The 15,046-nt window shown below is 51.0% G+C and overlaps 5 protein-coding genes across 5 annotated transcripts; 2 read left to right on the top strand and 3 right to left on the bottom strand.

Moving 5' to 3' along the window:
- Positions 1–1,242: 1,242 nt before the first annotated feature.
- PMZ80_008322 (uncharacterized protein) lies at positions 1,243–2,118 on the bottom strand (the record flags this gene model as incomplete). Its single annotated transcript, XM_064876722.1, has 1 exon — positions 1,243–2,118. One exon carries the CDS (start codon positions 2,116–2,118, stop codon positions 1,243–1,245), a length of 876 nt encoding a protein of 291 aa, XP_064727109.1.
- A 1,610-nt stretch (positions 2,119–3,728) lies between these two features.
- OYE32_2 (NADH-dependent flavin oxidoreductase) lies at positions 3,729–5,042 on the bottom strand (the record flags this gene model as incomplete). Its single annotated transcript, XM_064876721.1, has 2 exons — positions 3,729–3,855; positions 3,904–5,042. 2 exons carry the CDS (start codon positions 5,040–5,042, stop codon positions 3,729–3,731), a joined length of 1,266 nt encoding a protein of 421 aa, XP_064727108.1.
- Positions 5,043–7,938: 2,896 nt separating this feature from the next.
- On the top strand, positions 7,939–8,775 carry PMZ80_008320 (uncharacterized protein; the record flags this gene model as incomplete). The annotated part of the gene is made up of 2 exons (XM_064876720.1): positions 7,939–8,175; positions 8,305–8,775. The coding sequence occupies 2 exons, from the start codon at positions 7,939–7,941 to the stop codon at positions 8,773–8,775; spliced, it is 708 nt and encodes a 235-aa protein (XP_064727107.1).
- A 653-nt stretch (positions 8,776–9,428) lies between these two features.
- On the bottom strand, positions 9,429–12,531 carry LIG4 (DNA ligase (ATP); the record flags this gene model as incomplete). Its single annotated transcript, XM_064876719.1, has 2 exons — positions 9,429–12,387; positions 12,437–12,531. The coding sequence occupies 2 exons, from the start codon at positions 12,529–12,531 to the stop codon at positions 9,429–9,431; spliced, it is 3,054 nt and encodes a 1,017-aa protein (XP_064727106.1).
- Positions 12,532–12,902: 371 nt separating this feature from the next.
- IRS4 (Increased rDNA silencing protein) lies at positions 12,903–14,688 on the top strand (the record flags this gene model as incomplete). Its single annotated transcript, XM_064876718.1, has 2 exons — positions 12,903–12,923; positions 12,979–14,688. The coding sequence occupies 2 exons, from the start codon at positions 12,903–12,905 to the stop codon at positions 14,686–14,688; spliced, it is 1,731 nt and encodes a 576-aa protein (XP_064727105.1).
- Between the last annotated feature and the right edge of the window lie 358 nt (positions 14,689–15,046).

Genomic DNA, 15,046 nt, shown 5'->3' with positions numbered 1-15,046 from the left:
TTCACGGCGCGGAGTACAGGAAGTACATTGGCTATGGTTGTTTGATCTTACTACCTGTCTTCCATGACACTCAGCATGGCCGGCGCGGGAGTGAGCAGGAAAAGTGGTTAGCTTACGAGGGATGATACCCATGGGTCATGATTAGAGACTTCTATGAGCATTGGTATTCGCTTGGGCATGTATCATAGCAATCACAAACTTCGATCCAGCCCTTGACAATCCGTGACCATTCTTGGAGACTACCTGCGGTCTATGATCATTCCTCCGATACTGTCGAGCATACAGCTTTCAAAATACGCGCTAGTGCTATCGACACCCAATTGACCCGGCTGCGAATACACCTATGGTTGGAAGTGTCCTTCATGATGTTGACAGTCATTGGGCGTGGAAGAAGGGCTCATCGGCCTGCAGAAGAACATGACGAAGCATCAATATACGCTCCACCTTTATGCGCACGAAGATTTACTGTCAAGTAGCCGGCGCGCGGCAACACCGTACACATCCTTCGTGGCACCACTCTCGCTCTCTGAAAAGTGTATATTCCCGCGTAGCCTGATAAGCAAGTACCTACGTCGCTACCAGGGTTCCATTGACATAGTACTCCAGTATGGTGCCTAAGTCGTCACGTCTACTCGTTGGCTCGACAGATCCGTGGACAGCTGATGAATAGACATGAGACCAAGCCTAACAACAGAACAGAATCGAATGAAGATGCCAAAAGGTATTTGTCATTGTGCCCTTAGATGCAGGCCTAATTATACAGTACAAAGAGGATTCGTGGTCGAGGAGTTGCGTTGTGGTGGGCGAAGCCTCATGGTCAAGACGGTGTGTGAGGGGAATGATGATCCGACGAGATGTCCGGCCTTGACGAACGTCTTGGAGCTCGACGAAGAGGATGTGGTTGTCACAGGCAATGGCCAGTTGTTTGGACTAGGGTCGGGTAGCAGAACGGCAGAGAGCAAGCTGTGCTGCTTCTGACTATTCGAGCCAACCTGCTTCGACATGGTCGGATGGGGTTGTGGCATGTGACGCCTAGACTCTGGTCTTTCCGGCATCACAAAGCTCATTTTGAATTGCGTTCGACAACGCCGACATGGAGTGTCGAGATCTGCTTCGCCTGATTCATGCTTGGTGTGCTTCGGCCTCGATCCGGCCAGCGGATGGGACATGCGAAGTGGTGAGCTTGGATGGCGTTTCAAGCCTTATGAAAAGATGTCGAAAGTAGTCGTGCTCAGATCATGCTCACCTGTTAAGCACGCCTTGACTCCTCAGGATACCTTCCAGCCCCTCCCTCTCCGCGCCACTAATGGTAGCGAAGACGTCTCCTCCTTTGTACGCCAGAATGGCAGGGATATCAACAGTTTGCATCTCTGCAATCTCGTGATGTAGCTTCACGAACTTGATATGCGACCACCTGTACGCCATGGTTTTGAGCTCATCCTCAACTTCGTTGCTATCCTTGTTATCCGAGTCGAACAATAACACAACCACATTCGTCTCCTTTGGCACGTTCTCGATCGCATTTAGATAACCATTTGCATCAACTTGTTCTAACGTGCCGTACGTACGTCTGTTCGGGGAACGTGTCCGACTTTGACCCCCTGCCGAATATTGATCTTGTAGTTCCGCCAGACGTTGCTGCCGCCATTGGTGCATGAACTCGTCATCGTCTTCGAGGTCTATGTCCGAGCCTGAAGAATTGCCGTTTGTGGTTGTGATAGGCTTCTCTGGTATGTGCCCTCTGCTTCTCGACCTGGGGCTGAACGAGAAAGTGTCCGATATGCTGTGTAGTGTGCGTCTGAATGTGCTTCTTCTTGCTCTGTGGTAGTTCTGCGCGTCTGCGATCACGCCCTTTGGGCCCGTGTTCGCGTAGTGTGCGGTGGACGGAAGGGTATATGAGGTCTTGGTGGAGGTCATAGTAGCCATGTTTGCAGCTGTATCGTCGTCGTCCGTGTCTTGATCCTCTTCGTCCTCTCTCCTGCTTGACCTTATGCCTCTGTGTGATTGCTTCTCGTCGTCCGCTTCGGAGTCTGAGTCGTGTCTGTCTTCCGGATGAGAGGTAGGGGCCGTCTTGTTATTAAGCATCCGGTCGGCTTCTTCCTGAGCAAGGTTCGACATGATGTCCAGTGACGGAGGCCTAAACAAAGTATCTGTGTTTCAAGAAGCGTCAGAACAGAAACAGACGGCGCATGGAAGAAGCCGGCGGGGAATATTGTTCTGATCGTTGGTTTCGATGGATCCGTCTTGAGCAAAGCGACTTCTGTGTGCTGATCTGGGTTCAAGGATCAGCAACTCATTAGAACTTGACTCTCACAGCGGGCTTTGTTCAAGGAGTGGCGGTGTGAACAGAATCCATAGAAGCACGTTCGAAACAGGAAGGGCGCAGTGATCTTCTGCTAGAGTGGTCAAGGATCTGCGTGTGAGTGTCGTGAGCATGAAACAGTGGTCCGAGTAGCTTTGGGAATAGTCTCTGTCGGAAGTGTTTCAGGACTTCTCGGAAGTTGAGATTGGCTTAAAGTCAAACAATTCTACGAGATCAGCATAATTTCAGGCCTTTTGACATGACAGCGCGCACCGGACGCCTTGCAGGATGGATTGGAACGATGCGCCAGATGAATGCAAATCGAAGATGGAATTGGGATGCCAAGTGTGATTCAGATGAGGTGCAAGGACAGGGCAGATCCTCGAGAAATACACTAATCCAAGTTAAGGGATCGACGCTACGCGAGTAGTACTACTACCCCTTCTGTAACTTCTCCTCCTTGGATGTGCCTCTATGACCAACTCACCGCTTAGGACTCTCAGACTCGGCTGCCGACACTCTCCTGAGCAGTCGGTGTCGATTAACGGAGCAAGAAGGCATGCGACACCGACAACCCGACTCAAGTCAGCGGCAGTTTCACGTTTTTCAAGGCGTACGTTACCTGAGGACAAGGTGCGGCATGTGCCACAGCTTAAGCTTACTTTAGGCGAGTTAATACCCTGTCTATGGCGGAAGCCTTCTACGTCTCCCCTTGATTCATCGCTGCGAATATGGTGTCCTTTTAAGGCGCTTACTCCGTACTATCGTGGCAGTCAATAATCATTCGTCGACCATATGACTTGAGGGGATCTCAGATTCATCATGGCGTCGACCTTGTTGTGAGAACGAGGCTAAGCGTTTACGTGTAGCATTGCCAAAGATGCTTACCGCGTGTCTCGAAGGCGTCTTGTTGATGGTTACCAAGGCGGCATAGAACCCGCATGGGCTACCATGGCAATGCAGCCATATAAATAATGGTGTTACACGGCCAAGCAATTAGAACTCCCAATCCGCTATGCTGAATATACCGAGTACGCGGTTATTCAACTGAGAACAGTATTATCAACTTCGCACGCCTCGGTAATCTGTAGCAAGGATTCTACTCGAACGATATCCATCCATGGCATTGTCTTTTTGTCTCACAAGCATGCGCGTAAAAGCAAGGATATCCCAGCTTGGTAACCCAGGAAAGGCGTCAGGCAGTTTGACCTACTTCATATCGCAATACATTCAGAGTCGTCGCTCAGCCTGTGCATCGAAGACAATGCCACACGCCGTTGTCGCCCCCGAAGTCTATCCGCTCTAGTCTGCAGCCTCATCTATGCGCCAAGGGCCACCACATTAACCATTTAGCTGCTGCCTGACGACTCGAACAAGAGGAACAAAAGGCCAAGCATGTCTCAGCTAGATCGCGAGATCTCCCCGATCATGCCTTGCTTTCCCTGTTAGGCTTCTGAGTGCCTCGTCCACCAAAACCCCACCTGATTTGATTTGCAACATTGATACTCACTTCGAGATCATCCGCCATGTTCCAGACCAGTCCTGGGTTGCGTCTGCTCAAAGTCAGTATAGCTGGAGGCATAGGTTAGGCATGAACTTACTGGAACCACCTCCCGGAGAAGACAGCATCAAGGCCCTCGTCAAGTAATTGCTGTGCCTGCTGGCCTTCATTGATCGACCCCACAGCAGTAATCAACAACTTATCACCAACAGCTTTCTTGACAGATCTGGCAACTGCAGCTTGATAGGCCTTCTCGCCCTTCTCAATAGCTTGCTTCGGGTGCAGACCCGCAGAACTCACATCAATGAGATCAACGCCACCTTCCGCCAGCAGAGGAGCCAATCTTGCCGTGTCTTCCTTTGTCCAGCTCTCACCCAACTCTTCCTTGTGTCCTTCCAGCCAATCCGTTCCGCTGATCCTCAGGAATAGTGGCATACTATCTGGTATCGTCTTCCTCACTGCTTCCACAACCTCAAGCGTGAGCCTCGTTCTGTTCTCGAAGCTCCCACCATAATCATCTGTCCGCTTGTTGCTTACTGGGCTCAAAAACTCATGCAATAAGTACCCATGAGCATTGTGAATCTCAATGACATCGAAGCCAGCCTTCATCGCTCTCTTCGCAGCAGCCACGAATGCATCCTTGATACCTTGGATACCCTCCTTCGTAAGCTCATTCGGCATAGGAAAGCTCTCGCTAAAAGGGATTGCAGAGGGTGCCCACACATCCTTCGGCCACCCATTGACCTCTTCAACAGCAGTATCGCCCATACTCAACCATGGTGCAACAGTACTGGCCTTCCGACCTGCATGTGCAAGCTGGATTGCAATTTTCTGGCCCTGGCTGTGTGCAAAGTCAACAACGCGCTTCATCGGCTCGATCTGACCATCTTCCCACAGGCCCACATCCTCGGGTGTGATTCGACCCTGAGGCAAGACAGCACTAGCCTCGACGAAGGCCAAACCCGGTCCACGCTGGATGATTCCTCCAAGATGCGTGAGGTGCCAATCTGTCATGTAGCCGTTCTGTGCGGAGTACTGGCAGAGTGGTGATAGCCATATCCTGTTCTGAAAGGTTATGCCTCGGATAGTGAGTGGTTGGAATAGCTTTGGAATAGGCTTGCCATTTGGCTGGGGGTCTAGAGCGGTGCCGCTTGGCGGGTTTTGTGCTGGGGTGAAGTAGATGGTATCTTTTGCTGGAGTATTACGGATGACTTTCGTATTTGCTTCGTTGGAGGCCATGGTGTAATCTACGAGCGGTAAGCGGGGAAGGTTAGTACTCAAAGGTTCAGCTTGAATGAAAGGTCAGTTCGCAAGCACTTGTGGTCATATATATATCGCAGTTCTCAGGTCAAAATGGACACGCGAACTGTTCCGAGGAAGAAGGATGACGTAAGGGCTTCCACTCCGAGCCGACCACAAACACACGATCGGACAGAACATTTCGATGGGCAGGTGCGCAAGGACTGACATTGCGTTGCTTGTGCACGAATTCATCAAAAATTTGAGGCAAGTGGCATAAAATGGGATTGCTCGGCGAGGTGTGCGAAGGATTACTAATGCAAGATCTGCAAAGGGGAATTGTTTATGCCTGATAGAGAAGGACGCTACTCCCAGTTAGGATCGAGCCTGGTGGCCAAGGCGTGGCAGGTTGGGAGCTTTGCATGTTGTCTTCCTATCTCACTCATCAAGCTCATAGCATGTCAGCTTGTTTCCACAGGGCTATCCATGGGTAGCCTAAGCTTGGTGGTACCATGTTGTTGGAAGCGGTGAATGTCGGAGCAGCCTTAGTACTGGAGGTGCTCACCAAGACTTAATTTTGAGCCTGTCTAGCTCGAACTGTTCACCTTCACACCATCCACAAAGCGAGGTCCAAGCGGAAGCAGAGCCAGAAGAGAGCTTTCCTATACATGCATTGGCAGAACCGGCTCTGCGACCGTGTGCACGACCGCAGCATCGATGACTTCAGCACGATATGTTCCCACCACCCACCAACGACTTGTTTGAGTAGACCTTCATAGGAGAGAGTGCGGCGTTATCATAGGTGACTGGAATGCTTGAATTGCAGCCACACCAGTCATTAGCAGCATTGATAGCATACTGGCCTGCGTCCCCGAGTCTTGGTCTTTGTTCCTTCGAGGCCAGTGATTTCGAAGGTCTCGGTGACTAGAACGACACCTGACTCATTACCAGTCAGGAGTGAGGCTAGTCTGAACACTTCTCAGCAGTCATGCATCTGTAATGGTTTGATCTGCTTAGTTCGGTCGTTCTTGATGTGATCTGTTCGACATTATCTTCTCCTGTGGCTCCTGACCAGAAACCAATTGGCTCGCCATGACTTGGCCGAACACAGTTCGAGGCACGAGCAAACACACAGCAGGACAGTAAGCTTATGACAGTGTTTCTTTGATAATAGAACGAATGAACACTGGCGGAACAGGTGACTTTATGTGAAAAGAAGAAGCAAAGCAACATCATCAGCAGGGGCAACCAGATGTGTTACACCAGCGACCACCACGAGATCGATCTATGCTCACTGGCATAAAGTGTCAAGCTCTTGCATAATAAACACAAGCCTGCTATAGAGTTCTTGGTCGAATTGACAGAGGCAGTTGGTACTCGACGCTAGCGAGCATCACAACATCTCCCGGAACTTAAAGCGAATGGTCGTGCTGTGTTTCTATGCAAGTCAGCACTACCGGAGTAGAGTATACTGCCGGCCTGGGGCAAGCTGAAGCCGGGGTGAATACAAATTGAAGCGAGGCCGTGTCGATGTCATATCATACGTGCTTGATCCTAGTTCCTGGGCTCATATCTGTGTGCTACCGTACACAATGAAGAGCCCACCTAGCTCACGTCTGCTTTAGCTGGTAGCAGCGTCCCGTAGATGATTGCGTAGATGGGGCCCCTTTCTGTGACTGAGCATTCGATAAGATGACTCGGGACAAATTCATGTCGGAGCACAAAGCAAAAAGGACACCATGTTTGCAGTGTGCCAAGTACTAGCCTGAAACCGGTTAGCCGCGAGCCCCTCGCTGATCGAGTCACTAACGGTTTTTCGATCATGGAACCATAGTATGCTCTGGCGAGGGGCAGCAAAAAAGCAAAAAGACAGATCACTTCACTCCTGTTAAATTCAGGAGCAGACCAGGATCGAACTGATGACCTTTGGATAGCTGCATTTACTGCAATCCACTGATGCTCGTTAGCATAGGTCTAAGCAATGGCAGGATGTATACACACCTGCTCTACCACTGAGCTACTGCTCCGGGGGCCTTGACTCTATCGAGGTGGCAAAGGAATGATTTGAGGCTCCATTTTTGGATTTATAGTATATGTTTCACGATATGTGCGAGCCGGGAGCGGCCAAGGGGAAATCGACTGGAATTCCGGGATGAGGGGCTGAGCTGCCTCAGGCATCAACAGGTCCTCTTTGTAGAAGCCTAGGCGCCAAGGTGAGCAGTAAGATTGGATCAGTAACATCTCAAATGGGGTTATGACCCAGGCTCTGGATTTGACCCAGTACTAAATTTGCGGAGGATTTCAGACCGAACCACCATCTCGAAAAGTCACCGTACCATAGCGAACGTGTACTCGCACCACGAAGCATTACTAGTCATTAAACCAACCTCCTAAGATAGAGAATCACATTCTCTACCTCCTCATGCAAAATTCACAACAATCAGAGTAGTACATGGTGCATGCAAACGACCATTCGCTGTAGCTGGGTCAAAACCTACTGCTGGGTCATAACCCCATTTGAGATGTTATATGGTGCTACGCAAGTTGCGACCAGCAGAAAACGAATGGCGGGAGGGGGGGTAGCGGGCGTGGCACGGTCGGAAAGGAAGCGGCGGAACATAAGTGCCTAAGGTATCCACTTTTGCAAAAGGGGCCGCCAGCGACCAGCCTGAGGCACTCAAGGCTACCTACCATTGAGATCGCACTGACATGCAGAGTTTCCAAAGCAACTAACAGCATCATCTATTCACGTCTAGGCAGTTTTATCTGGTAAGCGCAGACCTTCACAGCCGTCGAAACCTTGACACCGCTGCAAATCGCTCCCCATCCAGCCCCGTCTTTTCTCTGCCCAATTCTGTCGACCTTGTCCAATCCTGCAGAGCGCTTGCCACGACCAATGGACAACTTGCAGAGATTTTATCTGCTGCAATTGGCTGCGGCCAAAGAGAGAGCTTTAGCAGGCGACAGCTGTAGCTGTTTACAGACTTGTTTCGAGCTTCGCCTAAAGCCTGATATTGCACTTTATACTCGAGCGCTCGTCTGCCTTACCATTTGCGACCTCTCAACACTCCAAGGAAATCCAGAAAAGCTCAATCTTGCAGTAGAAGCATTGAGGTTGGCGACTGAGCTAAAGGTGAGCATGCCTTATCACAGGTTATTCAACGATCATGTTTCGTCACCATAGAGGCCTTGAACATGGCCTTCTGCCTGCGCCGATAGACCACGATCTAGGTATGGGCCCATGCTAACATTGTATGTCCAGGAAGACAGCAACCCGCAGGAAGGCAGCTTCTGGTCCGCTGAATACGATCAACTAGAAGCAGACACGGAAGGAGCAGTTGAACAGGCGCAGTTGGAAGTGCGCGAACACGTCGACAGGCTGATGGGGCGGGCAAATCGTGCTTCTATAGAAGACCGATCTCTTGAGGTCGAGGAAGGCGAGCGGTCGTCGGCGAGCACAGTTGAAAGTCGTTCGAGCCAGGAAAAGAAGGACGAGGAGGCAGAGTCCGAGAACGAAGAGGAGCATCAGCTCGAAGGCGACTGGTATTCCGACACGGAAGTTGTGGGCATGCCGCCAATCGAGGTCCAATTGGCTGTCTTAGCTAGAAACCGAGCCATCGACAGCCGCGTCCGAGACGATACCGATGATGAGATCGACCATGACGGTGAGGCGAAAGATACTAACGCGAAAGATGTGATGACAGGGTCATCGCTCACGCCAAAATCGACCTAAAGTGGTCGGACACACCGAAAGACACCACCTCCATTATCACAACAATGCTCACATGAGCCACAATAGTGCGCAAGAATCACGAGATTTGGCCGGATTAGATGGGAGGGACGCGAAAACGATAAAACACGGCATGTAAACCACAGAGATTTAGTAGTCTCGGTATGTGGGAAGGTGATGCAGAGGAGAGAAGCAAGTTGAGACCGCGAGGACTGATCATGATTAATGGAGAAAGCCAAGGCGGCAGGTGCGCGGCGCCACCAATTCAAGTTTAGGAAAGTCAACATCGCTCGAGTGCCGCACGTTCTGTCTAGATAAACCTGAACTCATCAGCCCTTACTCCGTTTGTGTCGCAACTGATGTCGCTTTCGCTACTGCCTAGATCGTCTGCAAATAGTGTCTCCCGACATCTCTACGATTCCAAATAGCACGCTCACAGTCCAATCGATCGCGCCCCGGAAGCCATACCACGCGCGACACCTCTACCGTCCGTTCGCCATTCCTTATCGAACCTTCATATCGTTACGGCTGCTGAGTAGAGAGATTGATGAATGTAGAATGAGGCTCTTCAGCGATCTCTATTGCCCGCGACAGAACGATGGACAGAAATTTAGGCTCGCATCGTGAGCTCAACACCGGAAATATTATGGAACTATTCACACGGGCGCGAACCGCTCCTCATCCAGTCTCGTCTTCTCTGCCCAACTCTCCTCAATCCATTTCAAGGTCACGATCCGTGGCAAACGCTTCTTTTGGGCGATTGTGCTTCTGGGTTGTCTCAGTGCCTGATCATCTCGATCTTCAGCATCCACGACAACATGCGTCACTGTTGACTCCTCCACGTCCTCCGCTAATCGCGCGCTAGCGAATCTCGCAATGGTACGAGCTTGCTCGAGCTGCGAAAAGGTCTCGCTCACACTGCCCACAGCTGCACCATTCGACTTCGACCTGAGATCCACGAAGCACATTACCGTCCCTTTGAACATCCACCCAGGACTATCACTGACCAGATCCATAAGTCGCTCGTCGACCTGACCACCATCAGACACATCTTTCATCTTACTCATACATTCCCGCAGCTCCTCAACTGTGGTGTCGCGTCCAAAGCTGTCCCCATACTGGTCCACTTCCATCTCATATATCTCCTTACGATCATCTGGAGAAAAGAAGATATGCCGGTCAAGCTCAGGTCGTAGTGGAAGTTCCGACAAACCCAATGCAGAATCTGTCCGTGCCTGCCGTATGCAGTCAAACAACCACATGGGCTTGAGAACAGGTATCTCTCCTTTCTTCAGAAGACTGGCGACCTTGACCGACCGTTTCGAGGCGATGCAGATAACTTCATCAGGAGTTGTTCCGTCGGCATGATGCGGTGCTTCAGCAGTCTGGATGATGTGACCTCCATGTTCCTTGACCATCTCTTCGAGCTCTAGCTTTGTCTTCTTTTCAGGTGCGAGCCCTTCAGTTATCACGAAGATGGTCAGACCACGAAAGACGTTTGTCGCTTTCTCATTATCTCGAGCGGCCGCCGCTTCGTTGATCGACTTCTGCGTGTACCCAACGACCTGAAGCGGCCTGCGAAGGTCGACTCGTTGTTGACGTTTCCTCGATTCTGCCTGCATCTTATCCCTCTCAGCCTTATTTTGCTGGTTCTCCTCTTTCCTCGTCTCTGCTGAGTCTCGGACCTCATAAAATTCTTGTAGACTGAGAGCACTCTTCCAGTCTTTGTCGCTGCGAAGCCGCTGGAATCGTGGAAATCGTAGGGTCAGGTTGACAGCAAATTCATCACTTGGACCGACCGAAGTGGCTTTGGCTTGGATCACCACCGAATGCTCAGGCTTGATCCAAACATCTGGTCGCTCACGCTGATATTGTACACCGCCTCCAAGTTCGATGTACTCTGTCGGAGGGTTCTTCGCATCCCATTTGATCCATTTGTCCTCAGTATGATGACGGATGTTGGAATAGTCGTTGGCAGTCAGTCCGCCTCCAACCTTGAAGAAAGAAAGGAACTTCTGGGACGTGCCTTTGTTTTTGTCATCGTCAACTCGAAGACCGCACAGAAAACTGGACAAGCCACCACCTCGTTTGCCGGATCCATAGTAGCCGCCAATGACAAGGCAGTCAAGAGATTCGCCGAACTCTTCCATGTATTCGGGCTTGACCTTGACCCAGTCATCATTCCGATCGTTCAACCTGTACATTGAGCGTGGATTCTTCACGACGAGACCCTCAGAAGCCTCTGCCACTACCTTGCGCAGCGCGGTCTCGATATCATCCCAAGTCCGGCCAATTGAGTATTCCAAGATTTCGAGTCGACGCTCTACAGGTCTCACAACCCTTTCAAGTGCTTGTCTTCTCGTCCTTAGATCATATCTTGTGAGATCTGTGCCATTCAGGAAGAGTATGTCAAAGACCCGGTATAATGGCCGCGGTCCAGTAGCGTATGGATTGCGTTGTTGCTCCAAAGCTGCAGTTTTGAGCGTACCAAAGGGCACCATCTTGTCAGTCTCAGGATCCCAGGTGATCATTTCCCCATCAAGGATAAGGCACTCCACACCCTCGTCGAAGGCATTCTTGACATGCTGTGTCAGCGCCGATTTCTCGTCGTCGAATCTCGAACCGTAAAGGTATGTGTAATCCTTCGCCTTCCGAGACCAAAACGTGAATTTTTTGTAGGGTGGATTGTCCTCTTCCTGCACTGTCTCCAGATGCAACTCCATTCTTTCGCCGTCAAGCTTCTCTTCGATCCAAAAATCTGGATCCTCTTCGGTGACATGCATTCTGGCTACAACCGAATTCATCTTCTTAGGTTGAAACTGAGCCAGCTGCGGTTGAAAGCATTCGCCAACGAGAAGTCCTCGTCCTTCTTCCTTTTCAAGCCGGATGGAAGTGTTCCAGAGCTCCCAGCAGACTTTCTTCAGGCTGCTCGAGATATTAAAGAGGGTTTCAGCGTCCGGATGCCAAATATTGAGCAAGGTCTTCTCCGTAGCCCCAACGTTCATCGTCCTCAGAATGATGCTAACCAGCCACTTGAGCTCATCTGAATTCATCTGGCGATAGAATAGCTCCATGATCGGTAACTGTTCTTCCTCCTTTAACGCCTTGGAAAGAGCGTTCAGTTGCTCGTTGACCTCAGCGATGGTCATTGTGCCAGGTTCATCCCTGAATGGTCGCTTCGACAACACTTCGTGAACACGACCTGGGAAGTCGCCGGCCTTCTTCGCAGCATTTTGACCAGGCTGCTTCCAGTTCAGCATGCTGTAGCCGTCCTCGGAATTCTTGTCGATCTTGAGAATCTTGATAATGTATTTCGCTATTACCTTTTCCTTTAAGCCATACATTGCTCGATTACGGTCTTTGTCGGGAAGAATCAGTCGTAGGGCAGGGTAGAAGTCGTTGCCGACCTCCTTTCGCCATCTTGAGATGTATCGCTCGATGATGGCTCGTCGTACTTCGTGCGGACTTTGACTGTTGACGGCTTTCGGCCCAAGCTTTCTTCTATTGAGCTGGCCAGGCTTCTTCTGTCTATTCTCAAGTAATGGATTGAAAAGATCCTCAAACAGAGTGCGGAAGAGCAAGGTCTCTGAGTGATTCCTTGGCCTGTTGGGAAATCTGTCATCTTTAGCATGAGGACTTTCACCTGATTAGTTGGATGGCCTACTTTCTGTCGTCGTCTTCCTGTTCTTGAGCATTGTAGTCCTGTGTCGCGGAACCAGTTGGCAGGTCGTCACGCTCGTCATCATCTTTTTCCGACATGTTTACAAAGGTCGATTATTGGATGTCAGTATCAGACGAAAGTAGGATGCTTCACGTTGGACGAGTGATCAAGGATGATAGTAGAACTTCAAGCTCAGACCGAGCCAAGTATCACATCACAACAGAATCGAAATCCTACCTTTCAGTCATAGACATCAACTGCTTTATCATGTATCGCGGCGTTTGTTGTGCTTTTGTGCCACCAGCCCTTCTTGCACAGCATGACTTGCCGTTAATGCAGATGGCAAGACGCGTTGACGCGACGAGAAGCAGGCACGGCAGGCAGCTCAGGCAGCTAATAAGTTAAATGCCTCAGGCAAGAAATGATGCCTATCTTGAGTTTCGGAGCTTAGTAAGACTGCGCCCCGATGATGACTTGGTCATGGCTGGGAGTTTGTTGGCACGATAAGCATAGCAAACGTCTTGTCTTGCTGACCTCTCCAACAGGCAGGGCATGACAGGAACCAACTTTTACCAGACCGCGACACAGTCCCGGATGCTGAACTTCTCAACGTCTTGTCCGCATTCTGGCAGGCTGATGGATCCATGAACCAGCAGCACAGACCATGGAAGCCTCCAACGGCTGCCAAACCATCCCACCTTGCCTCAGTCGGTGCGAGTAAACCGTCTACGAGTCTGGCCGCGTTGCAAGGCGCTACAACTGCATTCACAAACCCGAAGACCAACCCACCGGTTGTACAGCAACTACGACGTCAATATGAGCCGGCTCACGGAAGTGGAAGCTCCGAGAACACAAGAGGAAGGGTAGGGAAAGAGCATGATGTGACGGCGGATAAGTCTCAAGCTCAAAGATCACCCTCACGCGGGAGACATCTTGCTCCCGAACATGCACGACTGGCAGGAGCGCGGACTGCTGTATCAAGTACGAATCTGCCAGTGCCAGGCTCCTTGGATCGGACACCTTCCATGATCGCTGCTCGGTTAGTATCCGCAAGTCCCAGCCCTGCTAGAAGCAATGCTGGTGTCAGCCCTCCAACCGAGCCGAGGACTGCGAACAACAACCTTCAGCAAGCGGGAAACTCTGGACTCAGCGACAAGAACAATGGGAAGCCTGCGCCGGTAGCACAACAGCTCTCTCCCAACAGCGCAGCTAGTCGGCAGACGCCTGTCAAAAGCCTGAGTCTGGACAAGATACCACGCCTGCCACCTAAAAGCGCAGCAGTGGCAGCACGGGAAAGCAGTCAGTCTCATGGCAAGGGCAGTGAGGGGCCGAAGCCGAACACATCACGAGTCACCGGCTCGCTCGCCATTCCAATACCCCTGAAAAGAGCCAATACCCAAACCAACGACCTTCTGACGTCTAGTCGACCTACTCAAAGCGACAATGGACAATTCAGGACAGAGAAATATAAGCCGCCAGCACCGGCTCCACGAAAAGGACGACCTATGGCCCGTAGTCCATTGCAGGCAGATTTGACCGGACCAAGGCAGAACCAAGGACTTTCAAGAGAGGAGACTATTAGCAGAATGGCAGATGCAATGGTAGCCTCATCGCTTGCAGCCTCAAGAACGCCTTCCCCAACAAAAGCGTTGCAGTCCAGACGTAGGTCAGCTTCAGCACATAATTTGCGCCATCTACCGCCAGGCGAGCAGTATGTTCCTCCAGTTCCCAGCAAGCCACAACGACCGATGAAGCAGACTCTCCGAAAGGCTTCACCGGAGGACGAGGAAGATGGTTTAGACGTAGCAAAACGTGGCCGTCGTCACCTTGTGCGCAAACATCCGAATATGCACAGCGAAGGCGATCGGAAGAGATGGCGCGATAAAGTTACCGAGGCAGAACGAAGACGTTACGAGGGAGTCTTCGCAGCGAACAGAGGTCTATTACTGAAGTCGGTTGATCCGAAGGCATCACCGAGCAGACTCGTCGACCCAAGCTCAGAAACCAATCAGGTTGTGAATGTCATTGTCCGAGATATATGGGATCGCAGCAGGCTTCCAGAACAGGTTCTCGAGCAGATCTACGACCTCGTAGCGCCCGAAGATGCATTGGTCCTGAATCGTGAGCAGTTTGTTGTTGGGTTATGGCTTATCGATCAGAAGTTGAGAGGGCGGAAGTTACCAGTCAAAGTGAGCGAAAGTGTTTGGTCTAGTGTGCGGCATTCTCAAGGTATCAAAGTAGGTAGGCGTGGATAAGAGCAGCATAGCATCTGCCTCCAGGTATAGATCTCGCGTGGGACTTTCTGTTCTTTCAACACTTATTATCATGCTCTTTCCTGTCCATAGGTGTGACTGTAGATCTCCCTGACTGAAAGGTGAGGCAAGACCCCTGCACGCTCTGATAACGTCCCTGTCGCTGATGAGGCCAACGAATGAACGGCTGCTCCATAGCCCTACCCATGCGAGTCCGGCGATCAGAACGTGGGGTCGAAGTCAAAATCCCACAATGATGCCCCTTGTGCTCAGAATCTGTCATCTCCCTCCATCGGGCTTGTAACCGCTCGACGGTCATTGGGCACTGTCGAAGGCCTAGACCTGGGCAATACAGCAGCTT

Source organism: Knufia obscura (assembly GCF_036327395.1).
Source record: "Knufia obscura strain CCFEE 5817 isolate CBS 148926 chromosome Unknown scaffold_11, whole genome shotgun sequence".
Classification (NCBI taxonomy): domain Eukaryota; kingdom Fungi; phylum Ascomycota; class Eurotiomycetes; order Chaetothyriales; family Trichomeriaceae; genus Knufia; species Knufia obscura.
The sequence above is the reverse complement of the archived record's forward strand: the minus strand, read 5'-3'. Positions and strand labels throughout refer to the sequence as shown.